This window comes from Diabrotica virgifera, chromosome 8, assembly GCF_917563875.1.
Source record: "Diabrotica virgifera virgifera chromosome 8, PGI_DIABVI_V3a".
Taxonomy (NCBI): domain Eukaryota; kingdom Metazoa; phylum Arthropoda; class Insecta; order Coleoptera; family Chrysomelidae; genus Diabrotica; species Diabrotica virgifera.
In genome coordinates, this window is record NC_065450.1 from 118,015,060 (window position 1) to 118,031,640 (window position 16,581).

The window sequence follows — 16,581 nt, forward strand, 5'->3', positions numbered from 1 at the left end:
TGTACCGCCATTAAGAAGAACAAAAAAATACACTTTCTCCAAATAAACTTTTTTATCCGATGCCTAGATTTTGTGTCATTTTGGAACTACTAAAATTTTTATTTCATTAGTAGTTCCAAAATGACACAAAATCTAGGCATCGGATAAAAAAGTTTATTTGAAGAAAGTGTATTTTTTTGTTCTTCTTAATGGCGGTACAGGCTCGTTTTTTAAAATTGTATTTAATTACAGAGTAATTTCCACATATTAATATATTTTTTAAATTGGACTCTGTACCGCCATTCTTTATTATATTACGAATACGTGTCCCAAATATCTCGAAAAAATATTCAAAACTACAGCCGCAATCTTGGAACGCGTTTTTGCTACCTGTTGATCGCTACTGTTTCCTCTTAATATACTGCGTGTCAGGGAAAACGCAAAACGCGCAAAATTTAAGAAATTTTTTACCTTTTTATTTTTTTTTTAATTATGCCGAATTAAATCTATTATATATTGATTCAGTAACTCTTGTAACACGTAATACGATAGTATCATTAGTAACAAATGAAAAACAAGGAACATTTTGATAAACTAATAAATGTTTTGAAAATTTTGATGTACCATTACAGTTAAAAGTTAAAGTTTTCACAATAATTGAATTATAGAGTAGAGTCAAATAATGTGTGTTATGTACCACTTATCATTCGATTTGGCATAGAACTGATCACGTTTTGGATGTCCCTTTGGGGAAAAGTGGTCCATTCCTCAATTAGAGTTATTAGAAGCTCTTCACCTGTTGTTGGAGCAGGTATACGACGTCTTACACGTCTCTTGAAAAGGCTTCATACACTGTGTTAACTTGCCGATTAGATATAGAGATTTAAAATAGCAATACTGCCGGCTTACTGTTCGTAGCCAAACAGTTATAGATATCACGCTAGCAGCAGCAGAAATATCTAATAAAATTCAGAACTGGCAGGTCTCAGAGGACATCTCTATGTCTGATCACCGCTGGTTGACCTATATTATTAGTCTGGAAAAATGCCTTATCAAATCTCGCGACCCTAGGAGGACGGATGTAGAACTCTACAACCGCCTCTTAGAAGATGCTCTGCAGAATGAAAAGTGAAAAGGCTTTAACTCCAGGAACTAATACAGAATTGGAAAGGTACACGGTATCTATCCAAAATAAAATAAGCTACACTTATAAAAAATCCTGTCCGATAAGGATGGTCCAGGAAAGTCGCAAAACCAACTCTTGGTGGTGCACCGAACTGGAACACCTTAGAAAGACAGCAAGAACTTCTTTTAATAAAGCAAAACGCACCAAACTTAAAGAGGATTGGGATATTTATCAATCAAACCTCAGAGAGTTTAAGAAAGTCTGCAGACAAAAACAAAAAGCTGCTTGGAGAGCCTACTGTGAGGAAATCGAAGATTTTCCGCAAGCTTCCAGGCTACAAAAAGCTCTCTCAAAAGATCCACATCGGCATATCAGCATACTAACAAAGGAAGATGGAAGCAAAACTTCCAACCTTTGCGAAAGTGCTGAGGTTCTGATGAAAACACACTTCCCCGGTTCTAGTGTTTCAAAAGCACCGAACTGGACGGAAGAAATAATCATACCCACACCAAATGACTGGCATCTTGCCAGAACATTAATTAGTGAGGAAAAGATAAGATGGGCCATATCGTGCTTCGCCCCTTTCAAGTCACCAGGGCCTGACGGCATATATCCAGCCCTACTACGGTTGGGACTGGATATCCTTCTGCCGCACCTTGTGGGAATGTTCAGAGCCTCCTTGGCTCTAAGATATATTCCTAGAGAGTGGAGAGAGGTACGTGTGGTCTTCATACCAAAACCAGGTAGGATGGATACACCCTACCGAAGGCTTTCCGACCAATTAGCCTAACATCTTTTCTCTTGAAAACGATGGAAAGGCTATGCGAGAGGTACAAAAGAGATGAAGTTCTGGTTCATAATCCACTTCATCCAAATCAACATGCATATACTTCGGGAAGATCTACCGATTCTGCACTTCATCAAGTAGTGGGAAGAATTGAAAGATCGCTGGATAATAAAGAATCCACCCTAGGGGTATTCATATACATTGAGGGAGCGCTTGATAAAACAACTTTCCCAACCATCACCCAACAGCTCAATGTCAGGAATGTCCCCGTGGCCGTGAGCGAATGGATATTCAGTATGCTGTCAAATAGAGCAATAACCATAAATGTAGAAGACGTTTTGGTTAGAGAGATAGTTACGAGGGGATGTCCACAGGGGGGTGTGCTATCCCCACTCCTCTGGAACATAGTGTTGGATACCCTGGTCGACCAACTCAGCAAGAAAGGTTTCTACACAATAGCCTATGCAGACGATATAACCGTCTTGCAAAGCGGTAAGTTTGAGAACACACTATGCAAAGATTACAAGTTGCTCTCAGACTAATAGAAACATGGTGTAAGGAACACTCACTGTCTATAAATCCAAAAAAGACAGAGATGGTCCTCTTCACCAGAAAAAGAAGGATCACGAGCTTAATACCTCCTAGGATTCTAAACTGCAGTCTGAACTTCTCTGAAGAGGTGAAATACCTTGGTATTACCCTTGACAGGAAGTTAACGTGGAGCGCTCACTTAGATAGTAGAGCTAAAAGAGCATATATTGTCTATGAACAGTGTCGGCGAACGGTCGGACGCACTTGGGGCCTTTCACCCAGGGTGGTCGCCTGGATGTACACTACTGTCATTAGGCCAATGCTAACTTACGGAGCCATTGCTTGGGTACCAAAAGTGCTACAGGCAACAGCGATCAACAAACTAAACCATATTCAACGGATGGCTTGTCTAAATATAACAAGTGCCATGAAAACAACACCAACTGTTGCAATGGAGTTGCTCATTGGCATTACCCCTTTAGACATATATGTCAGAGAGGTGGCGCTGATGACGATGAAGAGATTACGCTCACTGGGTGCAAACCTTGATGTAGGAATGGGACAATTGAGATGTCGTTTTTGGCGGGGTGAGCTGGAGGCACTGCCCCAGCTACATGCGAGCCATGGATGCGACTCAATTAAACCTACGTTTGTCTTCGACAAACCCTACAAAATCGAAACAAGACAACATAGGGAGTCAAACGTGGCAAATCTACACCGATGGTTCCAAAACGGAAGAAGGCTTAGGCTGGAGGATGCGGAATATACTCCAGATCACTGAACCTTAGTATAAAATGGGGTATGGGCAAAAATGCCAGCGTAGTTCAAACTGAACTGGCTGGTATCTCCATATAGACCTGGATCCCGCGTAAGAAAAAAAAGTTGATTAATAGCAAGCTGAAAATTTGTTAATAGCTTAACGGTGTCTAGTCGGACAAACATTGATGAACGGGAACACTGAAACAGGGGAAGTTTTAACGGTGGAGCATGATAAACGTGTCGTCCTGACAAGTTTATGATGCTGAAAAATAGCAAGTTGTTTTTAAGTTTATTCAATAGCCAACGTTATATAATATATGAAAAAATGTTTGTCCGACAAAAAGGTTGGGCATTTTAACGAGTCCGACACGTAGAACATGTCACATCACAGGAACTATGTTGGTGATGAATAGCAGTCTGATTTTTTGCATGAGAGTTTAATGAAAGGTTAAAAAAGCAATTAGTCTGGGCTGATTATCAGAGAATAGGCCATTTTTGGGAAAAGCTATTTACCAGCAATTTTATTGCTGGAATCGAAGCTTATGATTATATATATTATTAATATAGGTATGCAAAGTCCGCAGATAGTGTGCTACTTTTTTTATAAACAAAATGGCGCCCGAAAATCGTGTTTTTTTAAATTTTTGCTCTATAACTAGTTGTTATTGCGACTGTAAATTGTTAATTAACAATTGAATTGTTGCTAAAATATTCGTTTAATTTTCACCGGCTTCTGCAGTTATAATCTATTAGAGAGCTTTTATTTTACCAAGTTATTTAATTATTGATAATTAATTACTTGCCCAAAAAATTTATTTGAAAATTAGAGATTTTGTTGGAAAAACCCGCATTTTCCGAGGAAAATTTTCGTCGGAGCAAATCAGGAAAGACATGCCTCTATGTAGAATTAAATTGGGGCGAATTTTTATTCCAGTGTTTTTGGTGTAAAGTTAAAATCTTCGGAGTTATAGAACAATAATTGAAAAAACACGATTTGGGCGCGCCATTTTGTTAATAAAAAAGTAGCACACTATCTGCGGACTTTGCATACCTATGTTATTAATATATAGGATCAAAATATTCGATTCCAGTAATAACATTGCTGGTAAATAACCTTTCTTTGTACTTTACTAATTAGACAAGCGTATTATAACTATATTTTTTTCAAAATTTAAAGATTGTGCAAAGAAACGATAAATTTATATTTTGTCGATAAAATATTAAATAAGCATCTCATCTTTATAATATTTATAAGTTTGATCAATGTATCATGATTATTTTGGTTATTATTGCGATCGTAAATTGTTAATTAACAATTGAATTGTTGCTAAAATATTCGTTTAATTTTCACCGGCTTCTGTAATTACAATCTATACTAAGAAATGTTGTTCTGAAGCTATTTCCTTGTGGCATTTTTATGATTAATTATTTATATGGGAAATAAGCCACAATTAAAATGAAAAAAATAATTTTATTAACGTTTCGACGCCCAAATCGGGTGCCGTTGTCAAAATACAAAATACTATTAATATAAACAAAAATGTTGTTGCTTAGTAAAAAAATTCTTCTAATAATTTATTTAATTTGACTCATTTATATCGGCAATTCAGATACATATGATACATTTTAAAGTAGAAGACTTTAAAATGATATTGCCAATATTTATGAGTTGCGTTCCTGGGACGACTTTACTGAAAGATAGTTCATTCGATTACATGAAATCAACCCCAACTCAAGAATATCCGTCACAAAAAAATCATAGCATGTGATCTGTCTTTAAAAAGACAACCACATGCAACGGTGACATTAAAATTCTCGCGTTAGAGATCTCATAGTAAATCACGAGGGAAAACCAGGAAAAACCTCGTGATACTATCCCGACATCGTAAGTATTTGGTCCTACATTCAATCTACTCTCAAAACTAACACCAAACTCCGACCCCACTACAATCTTGTCCAAATTACAAATAACATCAATAACACACGGGTACACAAGTAATACCAAAATACAAAATATGTACCAACTCGACCACTGACCCACTAACCGTGGCATTCTCCTTCTATTGACCTCCTCCCTCAGCACGGGCATCCACATCCCACCGCATTCCACCGAGGAATCCGCGACACAACCGGCCCCGCTCAGCATAATCAGCATAATCTATATTATATAAGAATTAATTTTATTAATAATAAATAAATTTAAATTATTTATTTATTATTATTTATTTATTTATACTTGTTTTTAATTTTAATTATATATTTTATTGTTAATAATAGAATTATATATAATTAAATATTTTAATAGAGAATATAATATTCTTATCCTACTAACTTAATAAATTTAATTAATATTATTATGCTGAGCGGGGCCGGTTGTGTCGCGGATTCCTCGGTGGAATGCGGTGGGATGTGGATGCCCGTGCTGAGGGAGGAGGTCAATAGAAGGAGAATGCCACGGTTAGTGGGTCAGTGGTCGAGTTGGTACATATTTTGTATTTTGGTATTACTTGTGTACCCGTGTGTTATTGATGTTATTTGTAATTTGGACAAGATTGTAGTGGAGTCGGAGTTTGGTGTTAGTTTTGAGAGTAGATTGAATGTAGGACCAAATACTTACGATGTCGGGATAGTATCACGAGGTTTTTCCTGGTTTTCCCTCGTGATTTACTATGAGATCTCTAACGCGAGAATTTTAATGTCACCGTTGCATGTGGTTGTCTTTTTAAAGACAGATCACATGCTATGATTTTTTTTGTGACGGATATTCTTGAGTTGGGGTTGATTTCATGTAATCGAATGAACTATCTTTCAGTAAAGTCGTCCCAGGAACGCAACTCATAAATATTGGCAATATCATTTTAAAGTCTTCTACTTTAAAATGTATCATATGTATCTGAATTGCCGATATAAATGAGTCAAATTAAATAAATTATTAGAAGAATTTTTTTACTAAGCAACAACATTTTTGTTTATATTAATAGTATTTTGTATTTTGACAACGGCACCCGATTTGGGCGTCGAAACGTTAATAAAATTATATTTTTTTCATTTTAATTGTGGCTTATTTCCCATATAAATAATTATACTAAGAAAGTTTTGATGTCACTAAGTTATTTAATTATTGATTAATAATTACTTACCTAAAACTTTATTTTAAAATTATAGTACATTGTTTACCGGGTAGGAAAAGCTTAACATTCCTGGACGACTGTGAAGATTGCTAAGTCGAGGCGCAAGCCGAGACTTAGCAACACAGAGTCCAGGAATGTGGCTTTTCCTACGAGGTAAACATACTATTTTTCCGCAAATCGTTTAAAATTCGACAGATATTGATTGATTTAAAAAAAAACGCGATAATTTTATTCCCAAATAAATGGTGCTTTGAAATTCCTAATAAAATTACTTGGGTTACTATGGAAACGTATTGAGGTTGAATTGTCAAACTTGACGCTTATAAATTTAATTGCTGGTGTTCTCGAAAGTAAAATGATAAGTGATGTTGAAATTTCCATTCCTGGGACTCCTCCAGAGCTGGTTGAGGCAGTGAATACTGCTTCATTAGAATTATTGCCAAAGAAATCAAGAGAAAAGTACGAAAATGCATACAGACGTTTTATGGATTATCGCATGAGTAAAAATACGAGTTCTTTCTCAGAAAATGTTGTAATGGCATACTTCCTAGACCTTTGTTTAAAGATGAAATCTTCAACATTATGGGCCAATTATTCAATGCTGAAGTCAACCCTTGCACTTAAACACAATGTAGATATATCTACATACTCAAAACTTCGTTCTTTATTGAAACGGCAAGCTCAAGGTTATAGGGCAAAGAAATCTAAGATTTTAACGAAGGAAGAAATTGAAAAATTTATCCAGGAAGCTCCAGATAAAGAAAATTTAATGATTAAGGTAATTTACAAGGTTTTAATAGCAATGTGTTTTCTATCATTTATGTAGAACACTAACAACTGTACGGAAATATAATTTCCTTACAGTAAGGAAATGACATTTCCTTACAGTAAGGAAGTCCTGACTTTTTCTTCAAGAAATTTTGACAGGAATGTCAAAATTTCCTGGCGATTTGCGGAAAAAGATTTTGTTGGGAAAACCCGCATTTTCCGAGGAAAATTTTCGTCGGAGCAAACCGGGAAAAACATATCTCTATGCAGAATTTAATTGCGGCGAATTTTTATTTGGGTGTTTTTGTTGTAAAGTTAAAATCTTCGGAGTTATAGAGCAATAATTGAAAAAAATACGATTTGTCGGCGCCATTTTGTTTATAAAAAAGTAGCACACTATCTGCGGACTTTGCATAACTATATTATTAATATATAGGATCTTATAATTCGATTCCAGCAAAAAATTGCTGGTAAATAACTTTTCCATGAATTTTGCTAATTAGCCCAGAGTAAATTGGAAGTTCTGTCGGACAAAATGAATGGGAAATTTTCCTAGTCGGACATTCTAAACATGTAAGATATAGACAAAAATGTTGGTGATAAATAGCAAGCTAATTTTGATTTGTTTATGTACAAATTATATTTTGTAACGCAAAAAGTTATATGTCGGACAAAATGTTTGGGCAAATCGAAGGAAATAAATAAAAAACATTTTTTCAGAATGACTTAGTCACATATTGATAAAGCTATTTTAGTTGTATATTATTATTTATATTCACATATTTGCATGTGCATATATATACATGCACACTCCAAAAACAGTGAGGTAAGTATCAATGCATGTATGTATTGCAAAACAATTATTTTTTTGGGTGGAGTTTGTTCTAGATATTCTCAAAATAACAATAAAAAATGTCAAAGAACATGTAAAAGCAATCTCTTAGGGTTTTCTATTTAGGCGCATCAGAAAGTACGGAAAATTTCCTACAAAAAACGTTGTAAGTATACATTTTTTTCCATACTCAAATCTTAACCCTGTAAACTACATTAAAAAATGTGAAGAGTCTAAAACTTCGGTGCTTATAAGAATAGATGTAAATATGACACATTATGCTTAGAAGTATGTATTAGAAGGCTGCATTTGTCAGTGTGACACTTTGTGCTATACAAAGTAGTATTTGAAAGTACATGGTCTCGTGAGTTTCTGTTTGCCACGTGTGTTGGAAATTAAAATTTATATTAACTATGGAGTGTTTTTGTGTCCATTTTTGAGTGTCAACAGTTTAAATTTTAAGTCGCCAAATCAAAAGTGAAACCATTCAACGGAACATTTTTGAGTAATTTTCGAACATTTTACAAAGTTAGTAAAATACTTGGTCATCAATTCAATGAGGTTCAGTTGCCAGATAATTGTGAAAGTTCTATTGAATATCATTCTTCGTGCTATAATGCTTTGCTTGATTGAAAAAGGGTACCTAAATAAATTATTACTAAAATTTTATAACGTAATTTTTCTCAACTTTCTACAAATGAAATAATAATGTAATTAATATGTCACATGGCGAGAAATAATTTGCTGCCAAAATAAATCGATTAGTTTAAATTTGAAGTTACGATTGCAATTTATTATGAATTATTGTCAAAAGTGACAGTTTTTCTTAAATGGAAATGTATTCATAGACATAAGGGTAGACAGGGAATACAGTGCAAAAAGTCGATAGGTGGTCTATCTATCTCTTTTAACCAAGCGATCCCGCGCATGTGGCAGACAAAGATAGCTAGACCACCCAATCTATAATATAATTTGCCTGATCTACTATAAATGTATTACAGTGAGGTATCTAAATGATGTTGACATAAATCGAAAGATATCGATTGTAATTGATTGCAGGTACTTTTGACATAGAATAATCACCCCTTATTGAAATTTCAAAAATTATTTTTTTAAATTGTCCGACTACAAAATCTACCCCTTATTTTTTCCGACAACAGTCATTCTTGGTAAGGAATAATTTACTTAATTAAATTTCGTCTTTGTCGGAAAGCTATTTATCACCAGCATTTTTGTCTATATCTTACCTGTTTAGAATGTCCGACTACGAAAACTTCCCATTAATTTTGTCGGACAGAACTTCCAATTGCTTTTTTAACCTTTCATTAAACTCTCATGCAAAAATCAGACTGCTATTCATCACCAACATAATTCCTGTGATGTGACATGTTTTACGTGTCGGACTCGTTAAAATGCCCAACATTTTTGTCGGACAAACATTTTCGCATATATTACATAACGTTGGCTATCGAATAAACTTAAAAACAACTTGCTATTTTTCACAATCATAAACTTGTCAGGACGACACGTTTATCATGCTCCACAGTTAAAACTTCCCCTGTTCCAGTGTTCTCGTGCATCAAAGTTTGTCCGACTAGACACCGTTAAGCTATTAACAAATTTTCAGCTTGCTATTAATCAACTTTTCTTTCTTACGCGGGATCCAGGTCTAATAGCCGCAAAAGAGATAATCGGGAAAGGTATAGCCGGCAAAACTATAATAATCTGCACAGACAGCAGACAAGCGCTACTAACCCTGAACAGACCACGTGTCATATCAGGGCTAGTAATGGAGTGTCATGAATCACTAGCCCAAGCTTCGGATGGTAACATCATCCTGAGGTGGGTTAAAGGACACAACGGAAATAAAGGCAACCGCATTGCTGACCAGCTATCTAGGAAGGCAGCAGGCCTAAGACTCTTAGGACCTGGATGACCAGGAAAAACCTACGCTTGACAGTTGGTTTTTTAACTGGCCGTTGTCAACTAAGAAAACACAAACACCTCCACACACTGGGGCTAGTAGACACATCTCTATGCAGGAGGTGTGAACGAGATGACGAAACTGTCGAGCATGTCCTATGTGAATGTCCGGAGTTATCGTCAATACGAGAGTATGCGTTCGGTGAGCCTTGGCCTACACCTGCCGATATAGGGGAGATGTCACCAGGTGATTTGTCCACCTTCCTGGAAATGGCAGGATGGATGATGAACTAAGGACGACAAACCCCTGGGAGGATGTACAATGGGTCAATTGTGGCCTAAGTGCTGTGGGACTTGACCCACGCTCCCTACTCTACAGATACAGATACTGCCGGCTTCCCACATGCAATAAGCTACATATTATACGATATTATTATAATTTATAGACATGTAAACATTTAAAAGTATCGGCGGCATGAGCAATCATTAGAGTATCAATTCCATTGCCGGCTTCCCAAATTCAATCAGCTCTGGATTATTATGATAATTTATTAGACATGTATTTATAAACATTAAGAGTATAGCAGTCACTTGAGATCCTAGTTACTTGAGACCGTTCACATGCGAACGCGCGTTTTAGGTCATTCAAATCAAGTAAAATGAATGTAGTTGTAATCGCGCGTTATCAAAACGCGCGTTAAGCGCCTCTCATGTGAACGGTATCTTACTCTTTGCTGATCGGTGTGGTTCAATGTGGTATATCTAATTACAAAGTAAACGCTCTGTATATGCTCAATAGGATTAAAGCCTGGACTTTGAGAAGGCCAGTCTATTTTTGGAATACATATGTACTATTATCTTCAAAATACTGTGAATCCTGGCTGTATGTGGTCTCGAATTATCTTGCATTAGAAGAACACCATTGCCATTAAACCCAGCCTATGGCATCACATGGGTTCTCCGATATATTTCTTTGAATTGATAATCACCCCTCTCAATCAAGACGAGATCCGTGTGTGCCTCAAAAAAATCCCTGCCCAAATCATGAATGAGATGAGATACCAGCAAAAGCAACCCGCTGTGACCGAGTGCAGGCAGTATAATGGTCTCCAGCCCTTCTGTAGACCCTAGTTCGACCGTCTTTACCATACATTGATATTCTACACTTATCCGTAAACAGTACTTTTGTCCAATCGTCTATTGTCCAATTGACGTGTTCACGGGCAAATGCAAGTCTGCGTCTTTTGTGAACAGCAGTGAGTAAATGCCCCGATGCTGGATTGTAAGCTGCCAAACTCTGTTGGATTACTCGTCCTCTGGCTTGCTAAATATGGCGGTGGAGCATTATAGCAGTTTACGTCCGGTCTCGCAATGCATCAATAGTGAAAACGCGATCTTCACTGACTGTCATCTTCCTTTTGGCACCCGTATCGGTGTCACTGTTGATGAGATTGGATCTCAAGAAGTCGTTGGTAAGCTCTCTGCACAGTTGAACAACCAACATTCATTCAATACAATGTAATTACATGTAATCGAATGAACTATCTTTCAATAAAGTCGTCCCAGGAACGCAACTTGAACTTGCCAATATTTATATTGGCAATATCATTTTAAAGTCTTCTACTTTAAAATGTATAATATGTCTGAATTGCCGATATGAATGAGTCAGATTAAATTAAATTATTAGAAGAATTCTTTAACTAAGCAACAATATTTTTATTTAATTTAGTAATATTTTGTATTTTGATAACGACGTCCGAGTTGGAAGTCGAAACGTCAATAAAATCATTTTTTTAAGTTAAATTGTGGTTTACTCCCAGTTAGAATAGTAAGTCAATCCTGTCGGGTGCTGTAGCTTCAACCTTACATTTCAAGTACCCCCACAACAAAAAAATCTAATGCTGTGAAGTCCGGTGACCGAGCTGGCCATTCTATCGACCTCGTCGTCCAATCCATCTACCCGATATTAATCATCTAGGTAACGTCTTACTGCACCATAATAGTGTGCAGGAGCACCATCTTGTTGAAACTTTATTTCCATTTTGGCGAATTGGCGAATTCATCTGGATCATCTTCCGGAATTTCAAAAATTGACGGCTCAATTGCGTTTTGTAACATCTCCAGCTACCCTTCACCGGTAAGTTGAAGCATTGAAAAAACAGGCCTAACTATGTGGTTTCGTAAAATACCTGCCCAAACATTTACTTTTTCTGGAAATTGACTATGTTTTTTTCACGAAAGAAGTGAGGATTTGTATCACTCAAACACCTCATATTGTGTGTTCACATTTTCATTCGAGGTAAATGTAACTCGTTAGTAAAACAAATTGTTTTTATGTAGTGTGGCTGTTGGTTAATTTAATTGGACATATTTTCAGAGAATTCTAGTCTGCGGTCGGGGTCTTTAACTGAAAGTTGGTACAAAATGTTTAATTTGAATTAATGAAATCTGTTTGTAGCCAACACTCTCTGTGTCCTTTGACTGACTTCACAGATAGACACAACTTGGACTGTAAAATAAGTAGGGTTCACTACCATTTCGGCAATTATGTCAATTTTTTGTAATCACTAATTTATTGTTGATACAATTGCAGATGCTTCAACCAATTTATATTGGTACAGATTAAGATTGTATGTAATATTCTAATAATTATTTACAGAGCACGCCTGTACTGACTGGACCAAAATTTTTCAACCTGACTGAAAATAGTGACAAACAGGTGAGTTTTTATCAAATTATATCTTAATAATAATAGTCTCCCGTCGTATACCGCTAACGCGGCTCTGGAATTATAGCAGGGTAGTCTGCTATACCAGTGTTTCCCAACCGGTGGGTCGCGACCCACTAGTGGGCCGCGGACAGATTTCAGGTGGGTCGCGCGTGGCTCTTACAGTAGCTAAGTGGCGTAGAGAGTACAGAATAACGGGACATCTTGGATTTTAAAGCACCCTATGTAACGCACAGCCGGCACAGCTGAATGTGGCTGAATTTTTATGTTTGTGCATCATAGTGTTGCCATGCTGTTTTCTATATATTTCTTTCATAATTTCAATCAATGTTAAATGTACCTACAAGAATAATAGAATAATAACATTTACTTCTCCGTCATTATACTAGGTATAATGACAAATGAGGTGTCAAATTAAAGCTTATAATCCAAGGATATTACTAAAGGTAAGAAATTAGACCTAGGTTGTCTGTCCGTCTGTCTGTCTGACCGCGAATATAACTCCTCCGTCACTATACCAGGTAGAATGACAAATGAGGTGTCAAATGAAAGCTTATAATCCAAGGATGGTACTGAAGGTGAGAAATTTGACATAGGTTGTCTGTCCGCCTGTCCGTCCGACCGCGAATATAACTCCTTCGTCACTATACCAGGTAGAATGACAAATGAGGTGTCAAATGAAAGCTTATAATACAAGGATGGTACTAAAGGTGAGAAATTTGACATAGGCTGTATGTCCGCCTGTCCGTCCAACCACGAATATAACTCATCCGTCACTATAGCAGGTAGAATGACAAATGAGGTGTCAAATGAAAGCTTATAATACAAGGATCGTACTAAAGGTAAGAAATTTGACATAGGCTGTCTGTCCGCCTGTCCGTCAGACCACGAATATAACTCCTTCGTCACTATACCAGGTAGAATGACAAATGAGGTGTCAAATGAAAGCTTATAATACAAGGATGGTACTAAAGGTGAGAAATTTGACATAGGCTGTCTGTCCGCCTGTCCGTTCAACCACGAATATAACTCATCCGTCACTATAGCAGGTAGAATGACAAATGAGGTGTCAAATGAAAGCTTATAATACAAGGATCGTACTAAAGGTGAGAAATTTGACATAGGCTGTCTGTCCGTCTGTCCGTCCGACTGCGAGTATAACTCATCCGTCACCATACCAGGTAGAATGACAAATGAGGTGTCAACTGAAAGTTTATAATCCAAGGATAGTAGTAAAGGTGAGAAATTAGACCTAGGTTGTCTGTCCGTCCGCGAATATAACTCCTCCGTCACTATACCAGGTCGGACGGACAGGCGGACAGACAGCCTATGTCAAACTTCTCATCTTTAGTACCATCCTTGGATTATAAGCTTTCATTTGACACCTCATTTGTCATTCTACCTGGTACAGTGACGAAGGAATCATATACGCGGTCGGACAGACAGACGGACAGACAGCCTAGGTTAAATTTCTCACCTTTAGTGCCATCCTTGGATAAGCTTTCATTTGACACCTCATTTGTCATTCTACCTGGTATAATGACGGAGGAGTTGAGTTTGCAAACAGACGGACGGACGGACAGACGGACGTGGACAATTCAATGTTTTCACATTTTTTCAAAATTGGTGAAAACAACAACATAATAAACTTTACAAACTTTACTTAATTGGTGTTTTAAAACTACTTACTTTTAATACATTAGGTACAAATATTACAAGGTTTCTAGCAAGTTAAACGTCACAATGATTTAAAATAATCAAGTAAAAACCTATATATACATAACATATTAGAACATACCTAAAATACACAAAAATGATACATTTCACACACAAATATAATATCATAAAAAATTGTAACGTGATAGTTTGAAAAATAGAGGATACGGCTACGGTGTTACATGTGACGGTCGGACCGAGTCGGATTCAATGCCAATATCTACACAGACATATTAGGGTGCTTTAATATCCAAGATGTCCGAATAACGTATCATCATGGGTGAGGGATGGGTCGCGAATATGAAAAAAGATCAGAAGGTGGGTCGCCAGACATAAAAGGTTGGGAGCCACTGTGCTATACCTAGGGCCTATAGTATACAAGGAATCAAGGACGGTAACAGGGCCAGTGCTACGCTTCAACCGCCTATTATTACCCCTGGTTTTACCCAAAGTACTCATTTTATTCAGGCTGAGTCGACCTGGGGCCTATAGACATTTAAAAATGTCTAGATGTTCTCGCCGGCGCTGGGTTTCGAACCCCGGCCTATTTGCGTAGAAGTCAGACAGGCTACCTCCTGAGTTATCCGGGTCCAATTATATCTTAACATTTTTTAAATAAAAACTGTAAGTTGTTGATATACTTACACTTTATAAAATTAATGTATTGTAGTATACTTTAAATTCTTTAATTCGAGGAAACAAAATATGGCAATATTTTTAAATATTATATGTAATTTAATCTGAAATCTTATAAAGGACCCCGCAACACACCTTATGGAATAATGGTCCCGGTCAAATTTATCGAAAGTTTGGTCAATGATACTTCTCGATGTGTAGATTAAAAAAGTCCATTTGACCTGGGTCTGAATAACTACTATTCTCGAGCTACATAGGGCAGTCAATGAGGGTATTTGGCTCCGAATTCCATCCTACTACTACATCGATTTACTTGATATTTTCACAGGAAGTAGGGAATAGCTCATGAAACAAAGTCTGCCCTATGCAGATGTGCGCTTTTATTTTGGGGGTGGTTCCCACCCCTTCTCGGTAGTGAAAAATGTTTTGGTTAAAATAGCCACGGAAGAGGCTAGAGAACCTAATTTTAAGCAAAAACTGTTCTATAATTATTTTTTGAAAACTCAATACTTTTTGAGTTATTCGTGGTTGAAAATTGGCCATTTTCATTGAAAAATGACACCTTTTCGGAAGGATGTTTGTGAATACCTTAAAAACTAGGCATCTAACAAAAAAACTATAAAATATTTCTGTAGGTTAAACAAAGAGATTCGTTCCTTCATAAATCTTCTAGTTAAAATAGAAATGGGAATATGGTAGGTACCTAAGAAGAGTTTGTTTTTTGCTGCATGCTCAAATCGGTGTATTCAAGTTGAAATAACAGAGAAACGGTCGATTTTAGGTGTATAATGATACTTACAACTTTTATAGTGCTTGAAAAGACCTTTAAAATGAGCAATACTAAATGTCGATTACATTCAAACTAAGCGAGATATTCTGCAAAAAAGTTGATGACTAATGTATTTTAAGAAGAAATGAGAAGTATATGTAACCCCTCATCCATCACAATTTAAATACATCGTTTTCCTTCTATACTACGTTCCGCGGTCACCTTTCAGTACAGACTCTTATGAAGAACAGTGTTGCCAAGAGATATTAATATTTATATTAAATAAATTTTAAAGTATTTTTCTACCTCACTTGGTCTATTAAATTTGTCAGTATGTATGAGAAATCTTGTAAGCTGTCAAAGCAAAGGGAGTTTAGCTCGGTGGTAGCGCGTTCGACCGGAGATCGAGAGGTCCCTGGTTCGAATCCGTGTGTTATCTAACTTTTTCTATTTTTAGTATTGTTTTAATAAACATTTTTGGAAAGTAGTAAGTAAAACTTAGTTTAATCTTTAAATACAAATAACCTGTTGAAAGTATATTTATTTCGTTGAACTCATATAATAGAAGTATAACTTCTTACGTGCGTACAAAGTACACGTGTTAAAAAGTACATTTTTAAGGCACTCATGTGAATTGCAGAATTCGCTTCGCTCATTCTGCAAACTTTCACATGCGTGCCTTAAAATTGTACTTTTAACACTTATATCATAAATAACTATTAAATATAATATTAATCACAGGCTAATTATAATTAATATTCAAATGATATATCTTTAATGTCGTATAAATATCTTTCATAGTACCTATCTCTGAATTATTTAAAAATAATAAAACCCACAGATTTTTAAATCAAGATGTTTTGGACTTCTGGAATATTCTATATAGACTGACTTTA

General features: G+C 36.2%; 1 protein-coding gene across 1 annotated transcript in view; it reads left to right on the forward strand.

Annotated features, from left to right (window-relative positions):
* Positions 1-16,581, forward strand: part of LOC126890359 (DENN domain-containing protein 2B-like) — a 378,730-nt gene that overhangs the window by 48,390 nt on the left and 313,759 nt on the right. The window contains exon 4 of the mRNA XM_050659238.1: positions 12,496-12,555. Coding sequence (XP_050515195.1) covers positions 12,496-12,555 — 60 coding nt within the window. The remainder of the gene's footprint in view (positions 1-12,495; positions 12,556-16,581) is intronic.